General features: G+C 47.5%; 2 protein-coding genes and 1 long non-coding RNA gene across 3 annotated transcripts in view; 2 read left to right on the top strand and 1 right to left on the bottom strand.

Annotated features, from left to right (window-relative positions):
- Positions 1-11,062, top strand: part of DNAJC16 (DnaJ heat shock protein family (Hsp40) member C16) — a 37,511-nt gene extending 26,449 nt beyond the window's left edge. The window contains exons 8-15 of the mRNA XM_082651259.1: positions 1,190-1,320; positions 3,010-3,193; positions 4,172-4,354; positions 4,496-4,572; positions 5,706-5,786; positions 5,878-5,976; positions 6,549-6,719; positions 7,218-11,062. Coding sequence (XP_082507385.1) covers positions 1,190-1,320; positions 3,010-3,193; positions 4,172-4,354; positions 4,496-4,572; positions 5,706-5,786; positions 5,878-5,976; positions 6,549-6,719; positions 7,218-7,614 — 1,323 coding nt within the window. The 3' untranslated portion in view covers positions 7,615-11,062. The remainder of the gene's footprint in view (positions 1-1,189; positions 1,321-3,009; positions 3,194-4,171; positions 4,355-4,495; positions 4,573-5,705; positions 5,787-5,877; positions 5,977-6,548; positions 6,720-7,217) is intronic.
- Positions 11,063-11,435: 373 nt separating this feature from the next.
- On the bottom strand, positions 11,436-19,836 carry AGMAT (agmatinase (putative); the record flags this gene model as incomplete). Its single annotated transcript, XM_082673736.1, has 7 exons — positions 11,436-11,635; positions 12,957-13,041; positions 14,189-14,368; positions 14,806-15,001; positions 16,053-16,101; positions 18,349-18,551; positions 19,538-19,836. The coding sequence occupies 7 exons, from the start codon at positions 19,834-19,836 to the stop codon at positions 11,562-11,564; spliced, it is 1,086 nt and encodes a 361-aa protein (XP_082529862.1). The 3' UTR covers positions 11,436-11,561.
- A 976-nt stretch (positions 19,837-20,812) lies between these two features.
- Positions 20,813-26,407, top strand: LOC309834142. Its single transcript, XR_014297839.1, has 3 exons — positions 20,813-20,828; positions 21,079-21,152; positions 26,207-26,407. It is a non-coding gene; the product is annotated as an uncharacterized lncRNA (long non-coding RNA).
- The last annotated feature ends 933 nt before the right edge of the window (positions 26,408-27,340 follow it).

Below are 27,340 nucleotides of genomic sequence, written 5' to 3'. Positions count from 1 at the left end.
TATTCAGAGTTTCTTAATTTCTAAACAAAAAGGGATTTTCTGGTTTCTATCTTATATTGATTTCTTGTTTAATTGTGGTCAGAGAAGCTACTATATATAAAATTTCAGTCCTTTGAAATATATGAAAGTCAGTAATAACAAAGTGGTCATATTACAGTTTTGTTGTCCGCCTTTTATACTCAGTAACATTGTTACTTTGGAGTTTTGTGGGGGGTTTTGTTTCTTTCTTTTTGTTTTTTTGGCCACATGCAGCAAGGCATGCGGGACCTTGGTTCCCCAGGGATTGAACCCGTGCCCCCTGCAGTGGAAGCACAGAGTCTTAACCATCAGACTGCCAGGAAGTCCCAGGGAGTTTATTTTCAATTGTTCAGTTTCCTATAAATCTTGAAGTAAATTTGCCTAAAAATTCCAAATTATTGACTTTTTAAATCTGCTACCGTACAACAGTATATAAAAGTTGTCCAGTGAAAAGAGCACTTGATTTTTCCTTTGACCTGAGATAGCTACGTCATTGCTCTCAGCCCTGCTTTTTTTTTTCTTTTCTTTTTTTTTGTCTGCGTTGGATCTTTGTTGCCGCCTGCAGGCTTTCTGTAGTTGTGGCGAGAGGGGCCTACTCTTCGTTGCGGTGCGCGGACTTCTCATTGCAGTGGCTTCTCTTGTTGCAGAGCATGGGCTCTAAGCACGTGGGCTTCAGTAGTTGTGGCACGCAGGGTCAGTAGTTGTGGCTCATGGGCTCTAGAATGCATGCTCAGTAGTTGTGACGCACGGGCTTAGTTGCTCTGCGGCATGTGGGATCTTCCCGGACCAGAGCTAGAACCTGGTCCCTTGCATTGGCAGACGGATTCTTAACCACTGCGCCACCAGGGAAGTCCCAGCCCTGCGTTTTTTAAAAAGATCACCACATGTTTATCTGCTCAAATGAGTCTGACGTAAGTGGTTTTATTACTTTAGCCAGGATCAGGCACTTGTTTTTTTTGGTTTTTTTTTTTTTTGGCCGCGCTGCACGGCATGCGGGATCTCAGTTCCCTGACCAGAGATCGAACCTGTGCCCCCCACATTGGGAACACGGAGTCTTAACCACTGGACCGCCAGGGAATTCCCTCAGCTACATGTTTATTAAGCTGTAAGTAAAGCCCATTTTCAGTGAGAAAACTGAATTGGAATCCACTGTCTCTTGGTTTTTCTCCAGGCCCGAGGTATGAAGAAACAGGTCATTGATGACTTTATCACCCAAAACAAGTATCTGTTGGCAGCCAGGCTCACCAGCCAGAAGTTGTTCCATGAACTCTGCCCCGTGAAACGGTCTCACCGACAGAGGAAGTAAGGACTGAAGGCTTTGCCCCTGCTCATCAGTGCAGCAGAGGGGCATGTTGCATTTTACTACAAGGCAGTTAAACGTCGACCCTGAGACAATCAGAATTTATTCTTCATGTAACAGATATTGATGAACAACTATGACAGTGAGGGGTATAACAGTCCAGGGCACCTTAGGACCAAATTATCGGGTGTGCCAGAGAAGATCCCCCTAAGAGGTAACACTTTAGCTGAGCCCTGAAGGATGAGTAGATTTTGCCGGGTGTCAAGGAGAGCCTGGGTCACTGTAGAGAAGCATGGAGTAGGAGAGAGTTACTGTTCCTACCAGAGTATTCCACACAGGGTGAGCCTCTGGGGGTCTTGGAGAGGAGCCAGGTTAATGACTAAACAGTAGAGAAGTGAGAGTACTGAGGAAATGGTAAAATAATTAAATGGGAATAGTAAGGCTGAGGCATACTTATTCATACAGAGTGTCTAAAGTCTGGAAATACAGGGAAAATACTTATTATACCTCTTTCAGATTAATGAATCAGTGCCTTTAAATTTAGGGCTGTTTCATCTGTGAAAGCTGTCTGGGTATGAGTGAAGGCTGTCTGGATATGAAAGGAAAACATTTTGATCACGTTATGTGAAAATACAACTAAAATATTGTTTAAAATAGGAAAACTTCCCTGTGTTTCCAGGCTTTTCAGTTTCCTTTATAGACTAAGAGAAGAAAGACTTTAATTAACCGTAAGGCAGGTGATCCTGGGCTTTAAGGATTGTTATTTATACCGCCTTCAGAAAGTATCCCCAGTCCACGCACTCCTCCCCTTCGTTAGCACCGCCACCCTCGCCAGGTCACTGTCACCTCTCGTCGAGGCCACCGCGTTAGCCTCCTAACCTCCTCTGCCTCCGCTCCACTCTCCCACCCTCAGTCAGTTCATGTCAGCCAGCGATCCTCCTAGCACTGTGAATTGGCTGGAGTGCCCCAGTCTCAGGGTCTTTGCACTTGCGGTGCTCTCTGCCTGGAGTGCTCAGACCCCACTTCCTCTTATGGCATCTCCTTACACCTCTGCGCAGCCAGCCTGATGGATCGTGACTCCCAGCCCACCCTTGACTCTCTCCCCTTCACTTCTTTTTTTTCTCATGACCCTTGTCACTACTTGTCACGATCTGTCCATCTGTCTATTTGTTATCTGCCTTCCACACTGGAATATCAGCTCCATGAGGGCAAGAGCATTGTCTGTCTTACCTGGCATCTATTGAGTGCTCAGTAGTATTTGAGAGAATGAATGCATGAATGAATGATTAGATGAACTTTCCCTTGGCACCACTACAAAGGAAGCCCTTCAGAATGAGGCCCAGTGGCCCTGGCCTCAGATAGGCTCAACCAGCCCTGCCTACGGTGGGAGAACTAGAACAGGTGCCTTCTGCAAGGCCCTTCTGCATCAAGGGTTCAGTGACCATTGCCTTCAAAGGCATCTCTAAATGTCGTGAAGTTTGGTTTGGGGAGAGCATCACCAGTCTAGAAAGAAGCGGGTCCTTAATGCCTTGGACATTTTCTCTCATTAGAGGTTCCCCCATGAAGCTTTCATTCCTAAAACATGCTCGTTCACTTTGTAAATGAGCGTCTCCTCTCTTTCACCTTCACTTGCCATTCAGGTTCTAGCCGTGGCCTCAGGGATTAAAGTCTTCTCTTTTGTTGACATGCAGGTACTGTGTGGTTCTACTGACCGCGGAGGCTACCAAGCTGAGTAAACCCTTCGAGGCTTTCCTGTCCTTTGCTCTGGCAAACACGCAGGACACAGTGAGGTTCGTGCACGTCTACAGCAATCGGCAGCAGGAGTTTGCCAACACCTTACTGCCAGACAGCGACACCTTTCAAGGAAAATCAGCGGTGAGTCGCGGATGCTGTCCTGGTCTCGAGCTCTTCACAAGCACGTGACGCTTAGTTCTGTGTCCTCCTTCCTCAGGAGTTTTCAGTATAGATTCCAGGAAGTCCAGGAATCTCTGAAGCCTGTTTGTTCCGTTTTGTTTTGCCTTATGTTTTCCGAGTGCTTGGAAGCCATTTGACTTTTTTTTTTTTAATTAAAGTATAGTTGATTTACAATGTTGTGTTAATTTCCGCTGTACAGCAGATTGATTCAGTTATATATACATTCTTTTTTATATTCTCTTCCATTACGGTTTATCACAGGATATTGAGTATAGTTCGCTGTGCTGTCCAAAGCCTGTTTTGAAAGCACTCCTAAACTAGTCTTTAACCATGCTGATTTCACCTCCTAGATTTTTAGCCTTGGACCTTCACAGAAAGCATCTTCCCTCTGGGTAAAGATTAAAGAGCATCAGCCCCTTTCACCAGTCTCTCCCCTTGGCAGGTCTAGTCTTACAGTACCTAGTTTGTAGAATCTTCCTTAGGCTACCAGTAATAGGCTTTCCAAATGTCTCCCTTCTGTGCTTCTGCCTCTTTTACTTCATCCTAACTGATTTCACCTTCCTTTCCCCTCCTTCATCATCACTCTCTGCAGAAGCATGAAATTCTTCTCTGTCTTTTTCATCATCTTGGTAATTATGGAAAAAAATCTCTCGAAAAAACAAAGGTTTCCTTCTTTATGGCATTAAGTCAGAAGTTATAGAACAAAGTCTATTGAGAAGAAGGAGCTTTAACTTTAGCAAAAGCTCTGGAAAGTCACCACAAAACTAATTTCTTTTGTTAGAAAAATGTCAGTCTCTTGCAGATATTGTATACTCATCCATACCTGTGTTTGAGCTTCGCTACACCCGTTTTTTCCATCCTCCCTGGAAAAAACCCAAGCAACAGTAACTTCGCATTCTTTTGAGAATTCTCATGGTTTTTGCTCTCTTTTTCTCCCAGGTGTCTATCTTAGAAAGGCGCAACACAGCAGGGAGGGTGGTGTATAAAACCCTGGAGGATCCCTGGACCGGGAGTGAGAGCGATAAATTCATCCTTTTGGGTTATCTTGACCAACTGCGGAAAGACCCAGCTCTTCTGTCCTCGGAAGCTGTGCTCCCCGACTTGACCGATGAACTTGCCCCTGTAAGCACATAGCCAGGAGAGCGGGCACTGGGCAGGGCTCCTGAGCCCCCAGAGCAACAGTGCCATGTTGGAGGCAGGGGTCTTCTCCCTCCGGGGCTCCGGGGTCCAGGCCTGACCGTCACCCATTTTCTCCCTCAACAGATTTTTCTCCTTCGGTGGCTCTATTCTGCTTCTGACTACATCTCAGACTCTTGGGACGGCATATTTCACAGCAACTGGTAGGAGTATTGCCAAGTTTGAATTTCTTTCTCTCTGTTAACTACCAGGACCGCTTTTTTTTTTTGCGAAGAGTCCACTCTTCTTTGATTTCAGTGTGGACTCCATAGGCAGGTGGAAGAGTGTTTACATATTTTCAACAACTGTTCCCCTTTTTCTTTCCGTGACTTCCCTTTTTTTTATATTTGCTGATTGACCCTTTCCCACTGGTGGGGAAAGAAAGGATCACCCCTGGCTGCCCCTCCAGCTAGCAGAGCCTGGGACCATCCTCTTCATCAGAGCACCTCTGGTGTCCAGCACAGGGCCTGACACACATGGAGTCCAGTGAATAGATGCACAAATGAATCAGTGAATTAATTGGAGAAGGGAGGGCTATACCATTCCCACCCCAATGAGACCATGAGCTCCTGAGGACAGACCATGTCCCACTCATTTTCGTGCTTCCTGGCCGCCAACCCAGCTCCTGAAAAACATCAGGCCTTTGATGGGTGTTTGTGGGTGAATAAAATTTCAGAACACCTAGTGGAGATCTTGAGAAGTCAACGTTGCCTCCCTTCTCCTCCCCTCTGGGCCACATCTGAATTATTCTGGCCAGAAAAAATAAATCAATCAATCAAAATAAAGGAAATAATTCCACAGACCTTTTTAGTCACCTGATACTACCCTTGACATTAGAATGTTCCTCCATGTTTACAACTTAAATCGTTTGTTACCCATCTTATTGTTTCCTTCTGCAGAATTTAGTCACCAAGCCTGAGACACAAAAGCTTTTTGAATAAGTGATCTGTGCATTAGAACAGTGAGGGAAAAACCTCTGCTTTCACCACCACCACCCAAAAAAACCTCTGTTTGTATGAGATTAGAAAGTGTCAGACTTCCCTGGCGGTCCAGTGGTTAAGACTCTGCACTCCCAATGCAGGGGTTACGGGTTCGATCCCTGATTGGGTAACTAAGATCCCACAAGCTGCACGGCGCAGCCAAAAAAAAAAAAAGGTGTTTGTTGATGTGAAAGCTTTTCGGTTTGGGGCTGTTTAGGGTTTTTCTCTTAAGCCAGAGAGGAGAAACCTACAACCATTCATTGGCACGTCACAGCAGCCCACATAGAGCTGACCAGAGCTTGTGAACTTCATTGTAGGCGGGAAATGATGCCCCTTCTGTCCCTGGTCTTCTCTGCTCTCTTCATCCTCTTCGGCACCGTCATCATCCAGGCTTTCAGGTAAGAGCCTCCGTGTCTGCTCAGTGCCGTGTCTGAAGGGTGAGCCCCGGACCGTACAAACCTTCTGGAAAAGTCCTTTTTCTTACTTCAGTGACTCAAATGAGGAGCGAGAGTCAAGCCCTCCAGACAAAGAGGAAGCCCACGAGAAGACCGGGAGGACAGAGCCAAGCTTCACCAAGGAGCCCAGCAGGTCGCCCTAACCAAACACCAGCACCTCGCCCTCAGCAGCAGCCCCGCGCGCCGCGGGGTCTGATAAGCAGCGTCCGAGGGGCTAGTACAGCTCAGAGCCCTGGCTCCCCCCCTTGTGAGAGATGTGGATTTAGGCAAGAGTCGCAGCTGACGAGCGCTGACTGAGACTGCCTAGGCGTTCAGACGCAGGACTAGTTATCTTCTCCTCAGTACCCTGAGTTTCTCAATCCCAGATTTAATCATGAAGGCGGGAAGCAAGCAAAGAAGCATGTCAGGGAGATGCTAGATGAGCCAGAAGCAGAGAACGGTGCGTCACCATAACTGTGTTGACGGCCTTCATCCTGTCCTAAAGCCGCTTCTGCACCAACTGCACGGCGGCCCCGGCAAGGCTCTTTACGGTCCCGGGATAACCAGACGGGGGTCAGTCCCGCCCTGCCCATGCGCCAGGCTCGAGACTAGTAAATAACATATCTAGTCTGGTTAGAACGTATCATTTTCTTCCACTTGTTCCTTTTAAAAGTCGTGGCATTCCCTTATCCTACAAGATGTTAATTCCTCAGTTTTTCTCCACAGCAAGATTCCTAAAAAAGGCTTTGTGGAGGTGACCGAGCTCACAGATGTAACATACACCAGTAACTTGGTACGCCTGAGGCCAGGCCACATGAACGTGGTCCTCATCCTGTCAAATTCCACCAAGACCGGCCTGCTGCAGAAGTTCGCTTTGGAGGTCTACACGTTCACTGGGTGAGCTCCTGTGTGCATGTGAGAGAGGGCAGGGGCTGTGGAAGCAGGAGGGGGAGAGCCTGCACCCTTGGGTAAGGAGGGAGCTGCAGGGGCTTTTTCCGTGCATGTTGGCTGTGACCTTTCCAACCCAGACCTCTAAGCCATCGTGTGGGGACCTTTCTTCCCCTTGACTGTTGGTTCTGAACAGAAGAGCTTGAACTCAGTCTTCCCTGAGTCCTTTCAGGAAACTCTCTTCTCTAGCTCTTGTGCCTTTTCCTGAAGCCAGACACCGAGAGTGATGTGAGTGACGCCCAGCAAGGGACAGGAAATGGATGAGGGGCTCTTGCTGCCATTGTAGAAGCCCTCCAGGTCCCGCAGAAATCCTTCGTTTCTTCTGTATTCAGGCCCCACCCAGCACAAAGCCTTTTCCTATTATTTAAAATCTGACTGAGGTCCTTGTGTTCCCTGCGACTAAATGTGTCGGGAATACCCTAAATCCTCCTTCTGCCCTTCCTACAGGAGCAGCTGCCTGCACTTCTCCTTCCTGAGTCTAGATAAACACAGAGAATGGCTGGAATACTTACTAGAATTTGCTCAAGATGTGGCCCCGATCCCAAACCAATACGACAAGCATTTCATGGAACGCGACTACACGGGCTATGTACTGGCTCTGAATGGCCACAAGAAATACTTCTGCCTCTTCAAGCCCCAAAAAACAGTCGAAGAGGAGGAAGCCATGGGGTCGTGCAGTGACCTTGACTCTTCCCTCCATCTGGGTGAATCTCGAGGGAAATATTCTGGCCTTGGATCCAGGCCCATCAAAGGAAAATTGAGCAAGTTGTCCTTATGGATGGAACGGCTGCTGGAAGGCTCCTTACAGAGGTTTTATATCCCGTCATGGCCTGAACTAGACTGAGAATTTCTAAAAGAGGCTCGAACTCTTCAGACTTTTTAACAGGCCCCTGTGAACAGGTATTTTCAGGACTCAAACTATCACAATGGACAGAGTATAGATTTTAGATTATTCTTCCAGAACAGTGGCTAGAAGAATCTTTCCTTTGTCCTGTTCTAACCTAGGAGTGAAAAACACCAAACGCTGAATTCCCCAGATCTGAATACTTTCCTTTGGGTCTTTTTTCCTCATTTGAATGCCACACTATTTAAAATAGACTGCTCATTCCCTCTTCCTTTGTCGCCCCGCCCCGTGCTCGCCCCCCACCTCCCCTGTCCTGTCTCTGTGCTGTGGGACAAGCACAGGGCTGGACCCTGCAGCAGAGCCTGGGGGGACCTCGCGAGCCTGGTGTGCCGGTCGGGCCATCTGACCCCCGCCCCGCCTCGGCCGTGCTTCTGCCGCGGTGCATGCTGTAACGGTGGGACAAGCCACCGCAGCTTCTGGGCCCTGTGTCTCAAAAGAGGCCTAGTTCCAAGCGATCTTACATTAGTGGTTTTTTTGGTAGTAAATGGCTAAAAGTATATTTGGGGGGTATCCTCCTACAACAGCTTGTCAGCCACGGTTTTAAAAGGTTAGAACTGCGTGGGGGTTTCTGCACGTCTGTTTGGTTTTCTTCCCGAGACTAGAGAAGGGAGGGCTGGGCAGTGCCTGAGCGATGCCTTCTTGAGCATCCCATCAGCCCCCTCCCAAACACTAAGAGTAGCTGGGGAGGGATCCGCGTGGCAAGAAGTACTGTAATGACCTTGAGCCATTTACCTGTATGTTTTCAGATGCCTTTCTGCCTCTGTCAGTTTTAGGGTGTGGATATTAGGAGCCATAACTTGTAATCTTGCTCTCTGAACGTAGAGGTAAGCTGCTATAAGCCAGTAGATGTTAAACTGACGACACGTCATTCCTGCCGTGAGTCAGGCTCAAGGAACCTCTTCCCTACAGTGATGTCTCTTTAGTAAACTATCAGACATATCTTTGTATCAAGGAACTTAAAATTTCTCAGCAATTGTATTTTGAATACTGTTACCCCAAAAGTGCTGTATCTTCAAGTCCTCTTTGGTGACAAGTGAGCCAAGACACGTTCTAGGCTTCCGTTTTGCTCACTTTGAGCTTCTGGCCTATATTTTGATGTCTCATCTTAACTGTTTTCACTCTTAAGTTACAACTGCTTCACCAGTAACAGGGTCAGACCTGTCATCAGCACCCCAGCTCGCTGAGCTCCAGTGAACGATGGACCCCAGGCGGGGCCCTACCAGCCAGTTAAGAGAGCTTACCTTTTCTTTTTAGAGCACACCACCAGTGGAGTTTGGACAACCTCAAAGAGTTCAAATGTCAAAACAAGTTGCCTTTTTGTAAAGTGAAGGGTCAAAATCAGTGATGGGACAAAATAGGTTAATATTGTCTTTAATCGTAATTGCTTTAAACTAAGCCATTTGGATTGAGCTACAGTGGCAAGTAACAAATTATTTGAGCCCAGAAATCCCTAGTTTTCATGGAATCTATAGCTTTATTTAAAAAAACAAATCACTGCCAGGCTTTATTTTTCCACATGATCCTCTAAAAGTGGGTGTTTATTCTTATTGCCATATCTCGTGGCATCTGGCCCAGGTAGAACTGATCAAGGAATTCATTTTTGGCTCTGTGATGCACCAAGTCCTCAAGATTATTTTCTGCATCTCTTGTGGCCAAGTTGCTTATACGAGTCGTGTTTTGGTTCAGTGGTAGGTTTTTATTTTTTTTAATTTCTGGTACTAATGGGATTCCTGACCTTAATTTCTGAAAACCAAAAACACCCCAGATTCGTTCACTTTAAAAAATTGTGGGCTTCCCTGGTGGTGCAGTGGTTGAGAGTCCGCCTGCCGATGCAGGGGACGCGGGTTTGTGCCCCGGTCCGGGAAGATCCCACATGCCGCGGAGCGGCTGGGCCCGTGAGCCATGGCCGCTGAGCCTGCGCGTCCGGAACCTGTGCTCCGCAACGGGAGAGGCCACAGCAGTGAGAGGCCCGCGTACCGCAAAAACAAACAAAAAAATTGTATCATTAAAATAAAAAGCACCTTCAGACAGCTGCACCTTTCATTTGTATAAAGAAAGGAAAGTGATAATAGTGAAAACGTTCCTAGGAAATATTTCAATCCAAAAAACATCATCTACAGATCCGTTTGGGGGCTGGTAGCTATCTGTGTCCCCCAAGAGGAAACTGGGAAGTTTTTAAACTGACCTTTACCCTTGACCACCCAAGCCTTTCCTCCTGAATGTCATTTCCATGAATTTGTTTACTTTTGTGTCAAATGTATGAGCCACTGTCCTGGTCAGCCAGCGCTACCATTTATCTTACATATGTAATCACACAGACCCAATTTTGGCTCTAAGTTAACTTCCTAGTCTTCGAGTGTCTTGAAACTGACAAAGTTGATGTTTTCAGAGGTAGGTTTTTCTGATTGATACAGACTCTGCATCATGTTTAGCAGATGAGGACAACAACTGGCCTAAAGCAAGCCTTTGTAGATATACGCACCCATTTTTTAAAAAATTTTTTATCAGCCCAGGTGTCAGTGGCACAATCTGTCTACCACCAAGTTCATCACCTCCAGCTAGGCAACATGTCAGCGAGCAGGCCTGCCCTAACTCCCATTGGGCGCCACAGGCTTGCTGCCATCGCTTATTGACCATGAAAACTTGGTTGTGGTTTCAAATAATAGGTTGATTCCCTCCTTATTCAGTACGTAAATGTTTTCCTGCTATAAAAAGAAGTGGGATCTGAATGTGTTTTAAGTGATTTGCATTGTTTGGGGAAAGGGATTAGGAGCAAACACTCAAACATTTTTTTCTAAGTAAAATTCTTGAAAAGCTGATGCAAAACATTCTTTACAGCTGAAACGCTGGTCATGTCCAAATACCTGACATTGTCCCTTGAAACAAACGCAGCGTGTCTGCTGCCGAATCTGTTCAGTTTGTCAAGGAGGATGATGATGCTTTCGAGACAGACCTGAAAAGAAGGTGAATATTTTGCACTTTTGATACTCTTAGGAACAAATAACTTATTTGGCAAATGGTGTCTTTTTTATGTTGTTTTTGTTTTGTATTGTGAACAGGCACTGAAGCTGATGTTATTTTGTTTTAAGAATATTACAGACTGGAAACAGAAATAAACTATTTTAATGTGTGATGATTATGGGTAGCTCTTATGTCACGAGATGATGATTTGACCATGGACACATTATCAACAAAACTGAATTCGCATGTAACTCAACACATGCTTAAGGTCATCACGCCTCCACTGCAGATTTGGGGAATTGCTGTCATAGAGGGTGGGTCAGCTTGAAGAGAAGATAATGCAAAACAGGCTCAGAGGGAGCGGGTTAAGGCAAGGCCACTAAGAGCCAGCTGATGTCACCTGGTTTTGAAGACATTCCTGCATCTTCCTGGGCTTTTGAGTGGGAAGTTTCTTTATTAGGATCTGCCTGTTATTTTTTCTTTCAAACTTTTTCTGTGTTCACGATGGTCCTAAAACCAAGATGCTCCTCAGCGTAGGGGCTGTATTTTAAAGGAAGATACTATAGAAATATGGAATGTTTTTCTACAGTATTATTTCATAGGGTTTTTTCATCTCATTCCTCCAGATTATAGATAAACTAAATTCTCCATCCCTTTCCCCTTTATCCTCCATCATCATTCATCAAAAGAAAAAATAAAAAAAGCACAAGTGCATTTTTTTTAAGTTAATTCAAACACCTTAGGAATATTAGCTGTTTGGATTAGAGTTCTACTGTAAGCCCAGATTGTAGAGCCACTAATGACACTTTTAGCAGAACGTTTTATTGGCATAAACTCTTTAGTACTCAGATTGCTTGCACATAAGTTCTGGAGAATTTGTCATCCAGGTAAGCTCTTGTTTTATCTTGAACATCGTAGCACAACATTCAGGCGACTGTCACTTTGGGGAGAACACACAGCATCTCAAACAGCAGGTTAGCCGCCACGAGGGCTGTGTTTCCTACAAAGCAGTGAAAAACCCAAGCGTGAACACCACACAGACCGCCTCCTGAGGCCGAGCCCCTCGGGCTCCTCAGCCTTTGTCCCTTTGTGCTTCCTTTCCCAGAGTCCTGCCTTGCGCGCTCCTCTGCGGTTCCCCACCGCCCCGTGGACATGCTTTCCCCAGCGTTCTATCAAGCATCATTCAGAAAAGGTATTTTAAAATTCAGAAGGCTCTCTGTTTACTCTGAGAACAGATTTCCCCCAAAGGAAAACCTATCATATTGGTGTGTATCGTATTTACTATCTATCCTCTAAGGCTAACGGGCCTAACCCTGTAAGTTTTTCTAGATTAAAATTATTGGGATGGCATTGGCTTTGAATCTCTCTCCTAAACCAGCTAACTCCCCCACTTTATCAATATTAATAAATACCATTTATGCCTTGAGAATTCACTTTTCAATGAAATATCCAAGGCAGATGGCACTGGGCAGCCCTATCGCTGAACTGCACGCTGGTTTCTCTCTCTTCTGCTGACGGGTGGGCCAGCTATCAATCCTTAGCCGCCTCCCAGGGGTTTTGTTAGGGTTCATTAGCTCACATCTGTATGGTGTACAGTAATAGGTTTATTTTCTTCACTGTAGGACATACTCAGCCGGTTCCCGAGTTACATAAAGGGACCCATCCATCTACTTATTAACTAGATTAATACAATTTAAACTAGCCGCTGGGACTTCCCTGGTGGCACAGTGGTTAAGAATCTGCCTGCCGGGCTTCCCTGGTGGTGCAGTGGTTGGGAGTCCGCCTGCCGATGCAGGGGACACGGGTTCGTGCCCCGGTCCGGGAGGATCCCACATGCCGCGGAGCGGCTGAACCCGTGAGCCATGGCCGCTGAGCCTGCGTGTCCGGAGCCTGTGCTCCACACGGGAGAGGCTGCGACAGTGAGAGGCCCGCGTACCGCAAAAAAAAAAAAAAAAAGAATCCGCCTGCCAAGGCAGGAGACACGGGTTCAAGCCCTGGTCCGGGAAGATCTCACATGCCGCGGAGCAACTAAGCCCGTGCGCCACAACTACTGAGCCTGCGCTCTAGAGCCCGCGAGCCACAACTACTGAGCCCATGTGCTGCAACTACTGAAGCCCACGCGCCTAGAGCCAGTGCTCCGCAACAAGAGAAGCCACTGCAGTGAGAAGCCCACGCACCGCAACGAAGAGTAGACCCCGCTCGCCGCAACCAGAGAAAGCCCGCATGCAACGAAGACCCAACGCAGCCAAAAATAAAAAATATAATAAACAAATAAATAAACTAGCCGCTGCCTACGGATCACATTTGTCTCCCTTACTCACCAGAAGGATCGTACGGCGGTGAAACCTCCACAAGATCACAACCCACCACGTTCAGTCCTTGACAACCCCGGATGATCTCCAGAGCCTGTCCAAGATGAAGCTTGAGTTGTCCAGAGAGGTAATCATTGACAACAGAAAGCAACCAGTAGAGGCCTCCATGGATTTCTCCCAACACGGTCCTGCCCTTCGACTTGGAACTGTCGCTTTCCCTCAATAAACATTCATTGACCACCAGGCACCCTGGTGGGATCACAGAGACAAACCAATCGCTTCAATGCCAGCATGAAGGGCTTCAGGAATAATCTGAGCACGTGTCGCAGCCTGAAGAGGCTGGGGAAGGCTCCTCCAAGGTGGAAACACTTAGCTCAAGGAACTGACCAAGCAGAGGAGTAGGGAGAGGGCAGCCCAGGGAGAGGGAAAGACACATGCAAAGGCGCCAAGACGGAAGAAGTACTAGTAGTCAGACGTGGCTGGAGATAGGATGAGTGAGGGGCGTGGCAGGAAGAGCATCACTTTGCTTCCGTTCTGCAGGTGAAAAGCAGGAAGGATGCGAAGCCGAGGAATGAGGAGTGTGTTCTAGAAAACTGACGGGAACTGGGAAAGGCTTTAGAGAGGCTGTTATGACCATCCTCCTTTCTGAGAGGATAGAAGATAGTTGATTAGTTCAAGCAGTCTTCATTCATTTACTCCAGTATCTGTGAGTACCTCCTACTTATATGTCAGATACTCTCCTCGGCTCGGAGAGTAGTGAACAGAACAAAGGTCCACCCCTGGAGCTTTCCTTCTAGGTAGAGCCACCCTCCAGTTCTGCCTCCCTGTGCTATGCTCAGCATACCATGGGAGCTTTCTTTGGGGGTTTCTAAAACTCTTGAACTACCCTAGGAGGTGTTAATCCCACTGTGCATACCTTTAAAATTTAACCCCGAAAAGGTAAGTTTGGTGTCTGAACAGGGGGCACTACAGTATTGTCCCCATGAACAGGTGGACCAGAGGCAGAAAGACCAAATAACGGACTCTTATATCCCAGATAAGAAATGAGGGCCCTTGCCAAAATCAGTCACTCATCAATAAGGGAGAATCCAAACGTGTGATCGGCCCTGAGCACAATAAAGGCCCAGGTGCTCTGATTTTAAAAGCCCATCCTGATGTCTAGAGGCTCAGTTCAGGTCCCAGGAAAGTGGGGAGCTAAGTGTCCTCACCCACAGGAAGTGTCGCTGGTGGAGCCTCCTTACCTGACTAGGGGTGAGACCAGCAATTTCGGGTGTCCCTGTCCCTGGGGCATAGGCAGGGTCCAAGCCGTCGATATCAAAGCTTATATAAATGGGTCTGACTCCCATCTGCTGCCTCACTTTTCCCATCAGAGGAACCAGCGACTTCATCCAGCAGTCTTCAGCCAGGACCACCTGGAAGCCCTGAGAAAGAATTGAAGAGCAGAAAGTTGACACTTGGGCCTGGCAGCATTTACTGGGCATTTCCTATAGGCCTACCCCGTGCTCAGCTTATGTGCACCTCAAAGTTGACCCCCAATATCCATGAGGAGGGAACTATCATCCCCATATCAGACCCATCGCCTTGGGTCTGGACCTCCTCCACTCTTTTCCAAGCCAGCAGCATCCAAGGGCCTGGTTTGTTTCTGCTTGTCCCCCTCCCCAGCGATAAGCGGCCTCCTTTGCCTCGTGAACTATCATCCCCGCTCCTATCTGCTCCACATGACGCAAACTCACCCTTCTGTCCCCACTTGGAGCTTGATTAGCAAAGTCCCTTTGAATCCATAGCCTCCACTGAGTGGGCAATGGAGAGGAAGGCACTTTGGGGCCGGGGACAGAGGGAGGGGCTTTCGGCCTGTCACCTGGCTCCGGCTGTATCTGTAGGTATCCAAGGTCATGGAAGAGCCCCGGATGCCGATCTGTACCACGCGCTTACAGTCCAGGAGTCCCTCGTCCACGCAACGGCGGAAGGGCGTCCCGTGATAGAGCTTCTCACCCAGGGCCTTGTCCGCCACGTCCGTGTGTGCATCCACGTGCACCAGCCCCATAGGCCCATGCCTGATGACAACAGGGCGGCTCAGAAGCCAGGCCTCCCGGTGGGGCCTGAACACCACCACCCTCCAGGCCGCCAAAACTTGATGACGATTCATAGCCGTGGAGGGGGGACCTGGCATCAGTTACCAGCCTTGCAACTGGTTTCTGTCTTCAAACCACTTAGCTTCTCAGAAGGACAATAAGCTCAGAGAAGTCAAGCAGAAGATAGTCACGTGCTTTAGCTGACACTCCCTACCTATCACCCAGAATTTTCTTCACTTACAGATGGAGAGGGCTGGGAGGATGAAAGTAAAGGGTGGCGGCTCAGGTGAGCTCGTCTGAAGGCTCAACTAATCAGCACCACCCTTTCTCCAACTGCGGTAACCAAGAAGCAGCTTCTACTCAGCTCTCTCTCTATAATCCCCATCAACCCTGCCAGCCGCCCCAAAAAAACAGACAATCCAAATCAGTGCCAGGCAAACACAGCTTCCAGAAAAGCCTTGTACCCACCCACCCACCTCCAACCAGAATGCCACCCACATAGCTTTCCTCTATATGAATTCTGGAGCTCACCACCTTGGCCCATCTGTCTATTTCTCAAACTAACTAACCAAAATTAGTCAATCCCTGCTAGATTTTCACTACTGGAAAAATTCATCTTCTCATCCTCTGGGAAAGGGGCCCTTTCAGGAAAAAACAGGGCCTCTCCTCAGCAAGCAACACCATTGTGCCTGTCAGTATTTGTATTTGGCCTCTGAAGCAAAACAGAAACTGAAGTTAACTGGGGTTGTGTATTTCACTAGGGGCTCATCTTCCAAAAACACAGGCAAATGCTGAGGCTGCATACCAGGGCAGATCTAGGGCAAGGGCGGGTGGCCAGGGTGTTAATAATAAATTGTCTTGGCTCCCATCTGCTGACTGACAGACACACCTGGAGCTTGACCTTAATTTTGATCCATAGAAGCAACTCAGTGGGGAATTTCCTATCGTCCCCAATAACCTGAGGCAGCAGAGGTCACCTGACGCCATCTAGCAGAAAGCAACTCATTCCCCAGCTCCGGCCTTTGGGACTTACTTTTCTGCCATCGCTTGCAATATAGGATAGGTGATTGTGTGATCTCCACCTTCAAGGAGACAAAAAAGAAGAAAACATCTGGAACGTGGATAAGATTCGAAGACCGTGTATCACCTAGAACGATCTTTAATCTGCCCAATTCTGCCACCCTTTCGATTAGACTGGAAGAACTATAACCCCAGCTAAAATATGATCTTGTTCAGTGGTGGAGAAATGGCCACTAAATGTTTGACATTACATTGTCATTTAAAAGAGGAAATTAAATTAAGGCTTATAGGGAAAATGCTCGGACCAGCTCTGTCCAGTTGAACTTCCTGCAGTGACACGCATGTTCTGTATCTGCACTGGCCAACATGGTGGTCACTAGCCATTGGCTATTGAAATGTGGCTCACGCAACTGAAGAATTGCATTTTTTATTTTATTTAATTGTAATTCATTTAAATAGCCACATGTGGCTAGGGGCTACCAATGGACAGCACAGGCCTAGAAAAATATTACCATTGATAATTATTAATAACAACAACAGCTATATTTATGGAAGCTGAAAACATGCCAGTCACAAAGTTGGGCACTTTATATGCACTTTTGTTATATGCCCCTGACACAATATAAGAAGGTAGGTGGTGGTATTTTTATTCCCATATTACAGATAAGGAAATGAAACATCAAGAGCTAGTGAGAGGTGGAGCTGAGATTTCAAACCACGTCAGCCAGAAACCCCACTCCTTACCACTATGCTCTGCGGGCTGGGCCCTCTCATTTGGCAAAAATAAATTTGGATATTTAGAAAAAGGTACTATTTTGACTATTGGTGAACAGGAAGAGAAAGAACTGCTACAGTGAGAGTGGGGCGGGGTGGGGGAGGGTAAGAGGAAAGCTGCTCTATAGATTGACATAGACCCTGACGAGAGGAAAAGACCCCCTTGCAGTTCTCTCAAATAAAGTCATTGAAACAACGTCCTTGAATACTTAAGAAGTCACAACTAAGCCCCTGCTGGCAGCCTCCTCGGGCCTGGCATCAAGGGCTGGGACAAGGTGAGGTGGATAGAGGCACTTGCCGGATGCAAAATTGAAGGGACACCAAAAAAAAAAAAAAAAAACTCAGTGATTGGGGAATTCCCTGGCAGTCCAGCGATTAGGACTCTGCGCTTACACTGCAGGGGACCTGGGTCCCATCCCTGGCCAGGGGACGAACGAAGATCCTGCAAGCTGTGTGGCCAAAACAAAACAAAAAAAACTAAGTAATCAAGATAAATATTATTTTAATGTAATATTTTAAAAAATCAAAATCAATGCAAAAGAAAAAAAAAGGATCCATGATAGGAACTTCCCTGGTGGTGCAGTGGTTAAGAATCCGCCTGCCAATGCAGGGGACACAGGTTCGAGCCCTGGTCTGGGAAGATCCCACATGCCACAGAGCAACTAGGCCCGAGAGCCACAACTACTGAAGCCCGTGTGCCTCAGAGGCCGCATGCTGCAACTACTGAGCCCGTGTGCCTAGAGCCTGTGCTCCACAACAAGAGAAGCCACCGCAATGAGAAGCCCACGCTACTTTATTTTATTTATTTATTTTTCTTTTTTATAAATTTATTTTATTTTATTTTTGGCTGCGTTGGGTAGTCCCAGGGAACTGCGCCACCAGGGAAGTCCCTTTTTTTTTATTTTTATTTTTGGCTGCGTTGGGTCTTCATTGCTATGCACGGGCTTTCTCTAGCTGCGGTGAGCGGGGGCTCCTCTTCCTTGCGGCGCGCAGGCTTCTCACTGCAGTGGCTTCTCTTGTTGCAGAGCATGGGCTCTAGGCACGCAGGCTCAGTAGTTGTGGCACATGGGCTTAGTTGCTCTGCAGCATGTGGGATCTTCCCGGACCAGGGCTTGAACCCACGTCCCTTGCATTGGCAGGAGGATTCTTAACCACTGCGCTACCAGGGAAGTCCCCCATGATAAACTCTAAATAAAGATAGGATCAGCAACTGTGCTGTTCTGAGCCATACTGGAACCTGAGGCAAAAAGAAAGGGAAATCAGTAATATGTATTGCTGACTTTTTGGCACCCCTTAAATTTTGCACCAAGGTGAGTGCCTCACTTGCTTCACCCTGGTCCATCCCTGTCAGTCACATTAGTCCAAAAATGTAAATATCCTCTCCCCAGGGGTTAAAATAAATGAACTAAAAATGTTCCCTTTCCTACTGTCTCCATATTGCCAGTGGCTCCCCCTGGAGAAGTAACCGTACTCCAGCTCATGATAAATAGACCCTGAGCTCAGAGAACTACCCTCTCCCTTGCAGATGACATTACCCAAGGTCAGAGGAATACAGCCAGCTGCTACAATCTTCTGATAGGCCTCTCGAATTAGGCGGCAGCTGTCCTGAAGGTTGTAAAGATTGACATTCACATCGCCTAGGTCTGCAACCATGAGGGACTGGAAGGGGAGGGCTCCTGTGCTAGGGTTGGCTGTCCGAAGCAGCACTGATTCTTCACGGATCCTTCGGGGTCCAAATCTGGAGGAGAAAGAATCAGCCTGTGAGCCATCCCTAAAGGTTCAGAGGCTCTGCCTAGGCCAGGGCTTCCCAGGCTCTGCGCTGGGGCTGGCTGAATCTTTGCTGCAGGGGGTAGGGGTCATCCTATACATTGCAGGACGTTTAGCAGCAACCCTGGTCTTTCCCCACTAGATGCCAGTAGCAGCCCTTCCCCCACGTTGTGATAACCAAAAATGCCTCCAGACTCTGCCAAATGTCCCCTGGGGGGAAAACGTCCCACACACGTTGAGGACCACTGATCTAGCCTATATAGTGAAGAGGTTAAAGGTACAGACGTAGAAGCCCACCAATCACCAATTTACTAAATGGCATTAGATAATTTCTTAATCTCCCTGAGCCTCAATTTCCTAAACTGTTGCTGCGGAATCGTAAATAGCTGATGTTCAATAATTAGAAAAATCGATTTTACTTCCTCTAACTTGATCTTAGGAAAACTGCCTTATTTTGGGGACTTCCCTGGCGGTTTAGTGGTTAAGACTCCGCATCTCCACTGCAGGGGGCATGCGATGATCCTTGGTGGGGGAACTAAGATCCCCGCAGGCTGCGCGACCAAAAAAAGAAGAAAAAATTGCCTTATTTGGAGCAAATTCTTGAGTCACGTGACATCTAGAGGTTTGGGGAAGGGCAACCAGCTTCTGTTCTCAAACTTAATGTCCCCTGCTTCTGTAAACTGGGGTACCCACAGCCACCATCCAGCTAGGCCAGGGAACGGGGCAGGGAGAAGGCTCAGTCCTTAAACCCCATTTCTTTACCAATGGATGACACGGCTGAGCCCTCAGGGTTGCTTGAGGGAAACCAGCTGTCTCTCAAAGGATTGGGGCACTTTGGAGCCAGGCACTGGCTTCCAACTCGACCCTGGGTGAGGGAAAGCGCCTCTCCATGAGTTTTGTGTGCGCAGTGACCGCCAGGCTGTCCCAACACGTGTCCCCGAGTCCTTCGGGGCTTACCTCGCCCCGGGCCGGTTGGAGGTCCCAATGTCCAGCGGCACCCCGATGAAGGCGGCATCCAGCCCCTCGGGGGAGGCCTGCACGGGCAGCCGCATCATGGAGCAGATGCCCACTGACCGAGCCACGAACTCGGAGCTGGGAGGTTGGTTCCGGGGGGCGTCGGAGGCCTGGCGGCTCTGGCTGCTGCCGGGATCGCAGAGCCCCGCCGCAGGACGCACGCGACCCCCGAGAACCAGCCCCCGCGCGCCCCCGCCGCCCCCCGGGCCCCGGGCGCAGCCGGACGCCAGCAGCCGCAGCATCCCGCCCGCCCCGCTGGTCCCCGTAGCGGCCGGAGCGACTGTGCCAGCGCCCGAGACGCCCCGGGCTCAAAGGGCAGGGGCGCCTGGAGATCACGGGCGGGGGGGGGGGGGCCCAGGGATCGGGCCGCTCTCTCCCTGCACACCCTCCTGGACTTCGGCCTCTAGTTCCTTTCATAACTAGAGCCAGGCCCGGGACTCCCTACCGACGTCCACCGCACTGGCCCAGGTGGGTCCCTCCGCACCGAAATCAGGCCCTTGGCAGCTCCTTCTCCCAGAGTAACACCTAATGCAACTTCCCTGGCAGTCCAGTGGTTAAGACTTTAGGCTTCCACTGCAGGGGACACGTGTTCGATCCCTGGTTGGGGAACTGAGATTCCACAAAAACCTGAAAGATTTGAAGAGGAAAGACCTTTCTCTAAGCGAGAGAAATTGGAGCACTTTTTAAAAAATAATGTACCAAGAAATATCTGGGCGGGAGTCTCAGGAAGCAGAGTCTTTCTAAACTAACCTTTTTTAAAAAGGACTTAGAAGCGAGCCCACATGTGCAGTCCTCTTTATCCCTGGGGGGGGGGGAAGAAGTGATCTGTAATGTAGTTATGGGAGCCATTTTGTGGTATTATATATATTTTAATCTCTAGAACTTGAGATTGAATGGGAAAGGCCCGAGTTTGCATTAAATTTGTCCCTTTATATAAAATCACACATGAACTCACACCACCCTGCAGGGTGAGGCAAAGTCTCCTAAAGATCAATAACAGGTACTCAGTGTGGCCACAGGCTGCCGAGCAGGTCCCTGCCATTTTCTGGAGCAAATGCAAGAATCTCTTGGTTATTCCCTTCACACCTTTTTAGTTTTTAATTAATTTTTATTGGAGTCTAGTTAATGTACAACGTTGTGTTCGTTTCAGGTGTACAGCAAAGTGAATCAGTTATACCTATACATCTATCCACTCTTTTTTATCTTCTTTTCCCATATAGATCATTACAGACGAGTGAGTAGAGTTTTCTGTGTTATACGGTAGGTCCTTACTAGTTTAACACCCTTATGCCCAGATTCTACCACTATTTCTTTCATATGGTTTGTCCTGAATGTATCATTTTCTTACTGTCTTTTTTTCCTTTCATTCTTCTCACAGGTATTTGCGTGCCTATTATGTGCCAGGCACTATGTGACAGCAGCTCCAACCTTCCTCTTCATCATTCGCTGCTGCCGAACACGCCCTTCCTTTCAATTTTCCGCAGGTGGCTTCTTTGACCAGCTGTGCCCCTGCTCTCCGATGGCCCCTTCTCTGATGGCAGTCTCTTCCAATAGCAAGGTAACCATTTTCACCTAGAGGCAGATAACTCACAACCCGTATCCCAGCCCTGGGCTCCAGTCACCCATTTGCTAACTCCCTACCTGGATGTTTTTTTTGTTTTTGCGGTACACGGGCCTCTCACCGCCGCGGCCCCTCCCATTGCGGAGCACAGGCTCCGGACGCGCAGACCCAGCAGCCATGGCCCACGGGCCCAGCCGCTCCGTGGCATGTGGGATCCTCCCGGACCGGGACATGAACCTGTGTCCCCTGCGTCGGCAGGCGGACTCTCAACCACTGCGCCACCAGGGAAGCCCTACCTGGATGTTTTGACAACACCTCAGGTGGGCTACAAGTTCAGCCAGCAACTTCCCACGTCCCTCTCTTTGATCCTGCCCCTCTCCCCCACCATCCTTTGGTAAGTCGTGATGGTTTCCCATGTGAAAGCTCTCCACGGCTACTCTGGTTCAAGCCTTCCCACCTCTAGCTTTCCAATTGGTCTCACCACAGCTAGTATCACATAGACTTTCCTGCCAGATAAAGCTTCCTGAAGCCAATCCACTTTCTAATCGTATTTCCAGTTATGCATCTTCACGCCCTTATCTCTCCAGCCATTGTTCACCTTACACAGCCCCACTTTCTTGCCTCCTTTCCTTTGCTGGAATGCTCTCTCCCTAGCTCCCATCTCCACATGTCCAATGTTCAGCTGAAACCCGTGCTTACACGACTCTCTCTGTAACTCTCATAAAACCTTAACACTTTTCTACCTGGGATAAATTGGGATCTGGAATCAGAAACAACTTAAATCTTGGGACTTCCCTGGGGGCCAGTGGGTAAGACTCCACGCTCCCTGTGCAGGAGGCCCGGGCTCGTTCCCTGGTCGGGGAGATAGATCCCGCATGCATGATGCAACTAAGAAGTCTGCATGCTGCAACAAAGGTCCCGTGTGTGGCAACTAAGACGTAGAGCAGCCAAAATAAATAAATAATAATTTTTTTTTTTAAAGAAACAACTTAAATCTTGGGTCCACTATCAGTGAATCTCAATCATTGTTGGCAGAATTTCCAAATATTTTATATTATTTACCAGTTAAGGGATTCCCTGGCGGTCCAGTGGTTAGGACTCCGAGCTTCCACTACAGGGGGCATGGGTTCAATCCCTGGTCGGGGAACTGAGATCCCGCATCCCGTGCAACGCCGGCCAAAACAAAACAAAACAAGACAAAAACAAACAAAGAAACACCTATATAATTTACCAGTTAAAATTTCCCTAGGGGGGGTTTCTCTGGTGGCGCAAGTGGTTGAGAGTCTGCCTGCCGATGCAGGGCACACGGGTTCGTGCCCCGGTCCGGGAGGATCCCACATGCCACGGAGCAGCTGGGCCCGTGAGCCATGGCCGCTGAGCCTGCGCGTCCGGAGCCTGTGCTCCGCAGAGGGAGAGGCCACAGCAGCGAGAGGCCTGCGTACCGCAAAAAAAAAAAAAAAAAAAAAAAATTTCCCTAGGGTGTTCCCTGGTGGCTTAGTAGTCAGGGAACTGAGATCCTGTAAGCTGTGTGGCACAGCCCAAAAAAAAAAAACAGCTTACCCAAAAACTTTCAAGTAAATCTGTCACTCCAATAACTCATCATTTAACCTAGCCCACCAATGTGTACATCATTAAGACACCCCAGTCAGGGAAGGGTGGACCTAACATGTCAATCTGAGCAACTCACCCTTTTGAAACTATTTCCTACTCTGTAAAATGGGATGATAATCTTTACTGGTGGTTCTTATGGGGGTTAAATGAGGTCCACTGTGAAAGCACTGTAAACCATCCATTGATAAATAATAGGTAGCGTTATCATTGCATGTTTTATTTCCTCTACTGCAGAGTTTCCTCACCATGGTCATAGTACACTGGTATATTGCAACTGGGTTACAGGTTGGATACAACATAAAGATCCCATGGCCCTTGGGGCTGCCAGCTAGACTAAACACCTCTGGGTGCATGCAGCCCATGGGGAGCTCCTGCGGATATGATCCAAGCAGAACAGAGTCTGTCATCCTGCCTTTCAATCTCTACAAGTAGGCAGAAGGATCAGCAGCATTTGCTGCTTGCCATGTGTTACCACCTGGCCATCAACTTCAGAGGCCAGCTGCAGAGTGCACCGCTGCACGTTACAGACAAACGTCCAGGGCCCTGCTAGAGGAAGTGAGTTCCAGGGGCCAAGGGGGAGCAGCAGCAACCCGAGATGCAGCTGGTCAGGGCTGGAGGGGCGAGGACACTGGTTGGAGGGCTCTGGCCAGAGCAGCCCCAGATGGCTGACCCAAATCTGTCTTCACATAGTATCAGATATTTCTGTCCATTTTTGGCTGGTGTCCAAGCTAACTTCAGGGTGTGACTGCTTTAACAATGCTTATGGGCAGGGTGACATTAAAAATATTTAACATCTGAGACGGAACAGATATTGACCAATCAGAACAGATGCCAGGGGCTCTCCTGGTGGCACAGTTGTTAAGAATCTGCCTGCCAGCGCAGGGGACACAGGTTCGAGCCCTGGTCCAGGAAGATGCCACATGCCACAGAGCAACTAAGCCCGTGCACCGCAACTGCTGAGCCTGCGCTCTAGAGCCCGCGAGCCACAACTACTGAGCCTGCATGCCACAACTACTAAAGCCCGCGCGCCTAGAGCCCGTGCTCTGCAAGAAGAGAAGCCATCACAATGAGAAGCCCGCGCACCACAACGAAGAGTAGCCTCTACTCACCACAACTAGAGAAAGCCCGTGTGCAGCAACGAAGACCCAATGCAGCCAAAAAAAAAAAAGAACATATGCCAGCTGGCCATTAACAGTGAATACCAGGTGGATATCACCCCTGAAGGAATGTGCTTTAAGTCAGAGCTGTCATTATTTTTGTTGTTGTTGTTATTTATTTATTTATGGCTGTGTTGGGTCTTCGTTGCTGTGCGTGGGCTTCCTCTAGTTGTGGCGAGCGGGGGCTACTCTTCATTGTGGTGCGTGGACTTCTCACTGCGATGGCTTCTCTTGTTGCGGAGCACGGGCTCTAGGCGCGCGGGCTCAGTAGTTGTGGTTAGTTGCTCCGGGCTTAGTTGCTCCGCGGCATGTGGGATCTTCCCGCACCGGGGCTCGAACCCATGTCCCCTGCATTGGCAGGCGGACTCATAACCACTGCGCCAACAGGGAAGTCCCGTGTCATTATTTTTAAATGCTTGACACAAAAGAGTTTGATTGGATTCAAGATCCATTAATGTTATCACAAGAAATTTCAATTGTACAATTGTTAATGAAAGAAAATAGACATTTCTTTAATTTTTTTTTTTTTTTTCGGTACGCGGGCTTCTCACTGTTGTGGCCTCTCCCGTTGCGGAGCACAGGCTCCGGACACGCAGGTCCAGCGGCCATGGCTCACGGGCTTAGCCACTCTGCGGCATGTGGGATCCTCCCGGACCGGAGCACGAACCCGTGTCCCCTGCATTGGCAGGCGGACTCTCAACCACTGCGCCACCAGGGAAGCCCTCTTTAAATATTTTAACTTTTATGTTTTTTAATGTTAAAATTTTAAATTTGTATTATCTATTTGAGTTTCTAATTGTTCATGGCTATCAAGAACTTGAAGAGAGAGACTTCCCTGGTGGTCCAGTGGTAAAGAATTCACCTGCCAATGCAGGGAACGTGGGTTCGATCCCTGGTCAGGGAACTAAGATCCCACATGCTGCGGGGCAACTAAGCCCACGGGCCACAAGTACTGAGCTCTTGTGCCTCAATGAGAGAGCCCGCGTGCCACAAAACTACAGAGCCCATGTTCCCAGGAGCCCACGTGCCACAACTAGAGAGAGAAAACCTGCACGCCACAGCTAGAGAGAAGCCCAAGCACAACAAGGAAGAGACCCCACACCTCAACGAAGATCCTGAGTTCCACAACTAAGACCTGACGCAGCCAAATAAATAAAATAAAAAACAAAAACAAAAAAAAGAACTTGAAGAGATCCTTCTTGAAAAGTTCTGGTCATTATTGCATGTAACCATTTTAAGCATAACCTGATATTTAAAAGTTACATTCAAAAGAAAATTTTTAAATAAAATTAAAAAAGAGAAAAAATAGTTACATTCACAGAAGAAAGTGAAAATTTGGAAAATATTTTATTTGGAAACTTTATATAAGCTCAATATTTAATGCTGTCTCTAATACTTTCATTTTATTTTTCAAATCATAATGATACAATATGTAGAAAATGGAATTTTTTTTTTTTACCAAATCCCATATAGATGCCCCTAAATCCCTCCTCCCCCTTCTTCCCCTTTACCTCAGTGGGACATACAAATTGTGTAATTTTTTTTTAATTTTTATTTTATATTGGAATATAGTTGATTAACAATGTTGTGTTAGTTTCAGGTGTACAGCAAACTGCTTCAGTTATATATATACATGTATCTATCCTTTTTCAAATTCTTTTCCCATTTACTTTCTTAAAATTGTGTAATTTTCTATGTGTGCCGTGACGGGAAAAAGGTTCCGAAGCTCTGTTCTAGTAAATTTTAAGTTCCAATATCTCCTTCTTCCTTTTGGCTGACCTCCAAGGGCAGTGCTTTGTTTAAAAAAAACGAATATAATAAATGTTTAGTAGGTGAGTGAATGATGAACAGTTCTTGCGGCCCCCTGTCTCTCTGTAGTTCAAAATGAGCCTTCGAAGGCAAGAGGAAGGGGAGGGAGAGCATGAATTTACTGAAGAAAAGCCCCACCCAATGAAGTTTAAAGATCACTGTTATGCAGTTTCAAAGTCAAACCAGGAGAGGGCACAGAAAACTTCTGCTTGATCATCTAACAAAGAAAGGAGAATTCAGAAAATGGACAGAGCTCTCATTCAATCGCTCAATCAGGTGACATACAGTTTAGATGGTTTAGTCAATCAGATTTCATCCTGACACCTCAACAATTTGATAATACAATAGGCTATCTTAATGTAATCTTTGCACCATTTGAGTTTTTCTTGAGGAAAAGGTTTAGATTTTTCAAAGCCCCGGTCAGTCTCCGATGCATTCCTTTTCTTCTCTTTTTTTTAATATTTATTTATTTAGGCTGCCCGGGGTCTTCACTGAGGCACGTGGGATCTTCGTTGTGGCACCCGGACTCTTAGTTGCCGCATGCGAACTCTTAGTTGCGGCATGCATGTGGGATCTAGTTCTCCGACCCAGGATGGAACCCGGGCCCCCTGCATTGGGAGCGCGGAGTCTTACCCACTGGACCACCAGGGAAGACCCAGAACATCTTCATATACGTGTTTGGAGGATAAAGATCAATGCTTGAAGTACAGATAGAGATCTCATACAAATACAGCATGTGTGATACACTATTTCCTGTAGTATAATAAAATCAGTATTTGTTCTGTTTCATGATGACTTGTTTTTACATTCCAATTTCCTTCTGAATTCAACACTTGCTATATTTTATCTCATTTGTCCTTCCAATTATCCTATAAAATAAATATGACATATTATTTATATTTAACAAGGAAACCGAAGTGCTAAGCCAGTGATGTTACTGCATATTACAAAGCAAATTCCTCCCTAGAATCCCTAATTAGAGATTATTTTACCTGTCAAAGGCTCTGGTCAGAGTGGTTGGGAGGGAGGGAATCTCATAATTTATTGGATAGCTAAGAGGATAAAAGGATTCCCCTGCATTGACATTATTCCCATAGCTACTTTCAAACTCATTTCAGAGCTCCACTTTTGACACTTAAGATTCAGACTCCAAATATGCACTTCAGGGCTTCCCTGGTGGCGCAGTGGTTGAGAGTCCGCCTGCCGATGCAGGGGACACGGGTTCGTGCCCCGGTCCGGGAAGATCCCACATGCCGCGGAGCGACTGGGCCCGTGAGCCATAGCCGCTGAGCCTGCGCATCCGGAGCCTGTGCTCCGCAACGGGAGAGGCCACAACAGTGAGAGGCCCGCGTACCGCAAAAAAAAAAAAAAAAAAAAAAAAAAAATGCACTTCATTACTTAAACCTGGTTTCTGGAACAATAGCCAGCAGCTAAGTAATCTGTCCTAGCTTGGAGTTCAAAAACAGAACAAGAATCATCATCAGGCTTTCTGATTTCTAATCTGTCTACTGCCTTGTGGGTGGGTCAAATACACATTTTTTTTTTCTTGCCTTTTACTTGATTTTCTCTCTCCTTTAATGAAAAAATACAATCTTCCTTTTAAAATCT

This window comes from Grampus griseus (genome assembly GCF_964374135.1).
Source record: "Grampus griseus genome assembly, chromosome: 1".
Lineage (NCBI taxonomy): Eukaryota > Metazoa > Chordata > Mammalia > Artiodactyla > Delphinidae > Grampus > Grampus griseus.
The sequence above is the reverse complement of the archived record's forward strand: the minus strand, read 5'-3'. Positions and strand labels throughout refer to the sequence as shown.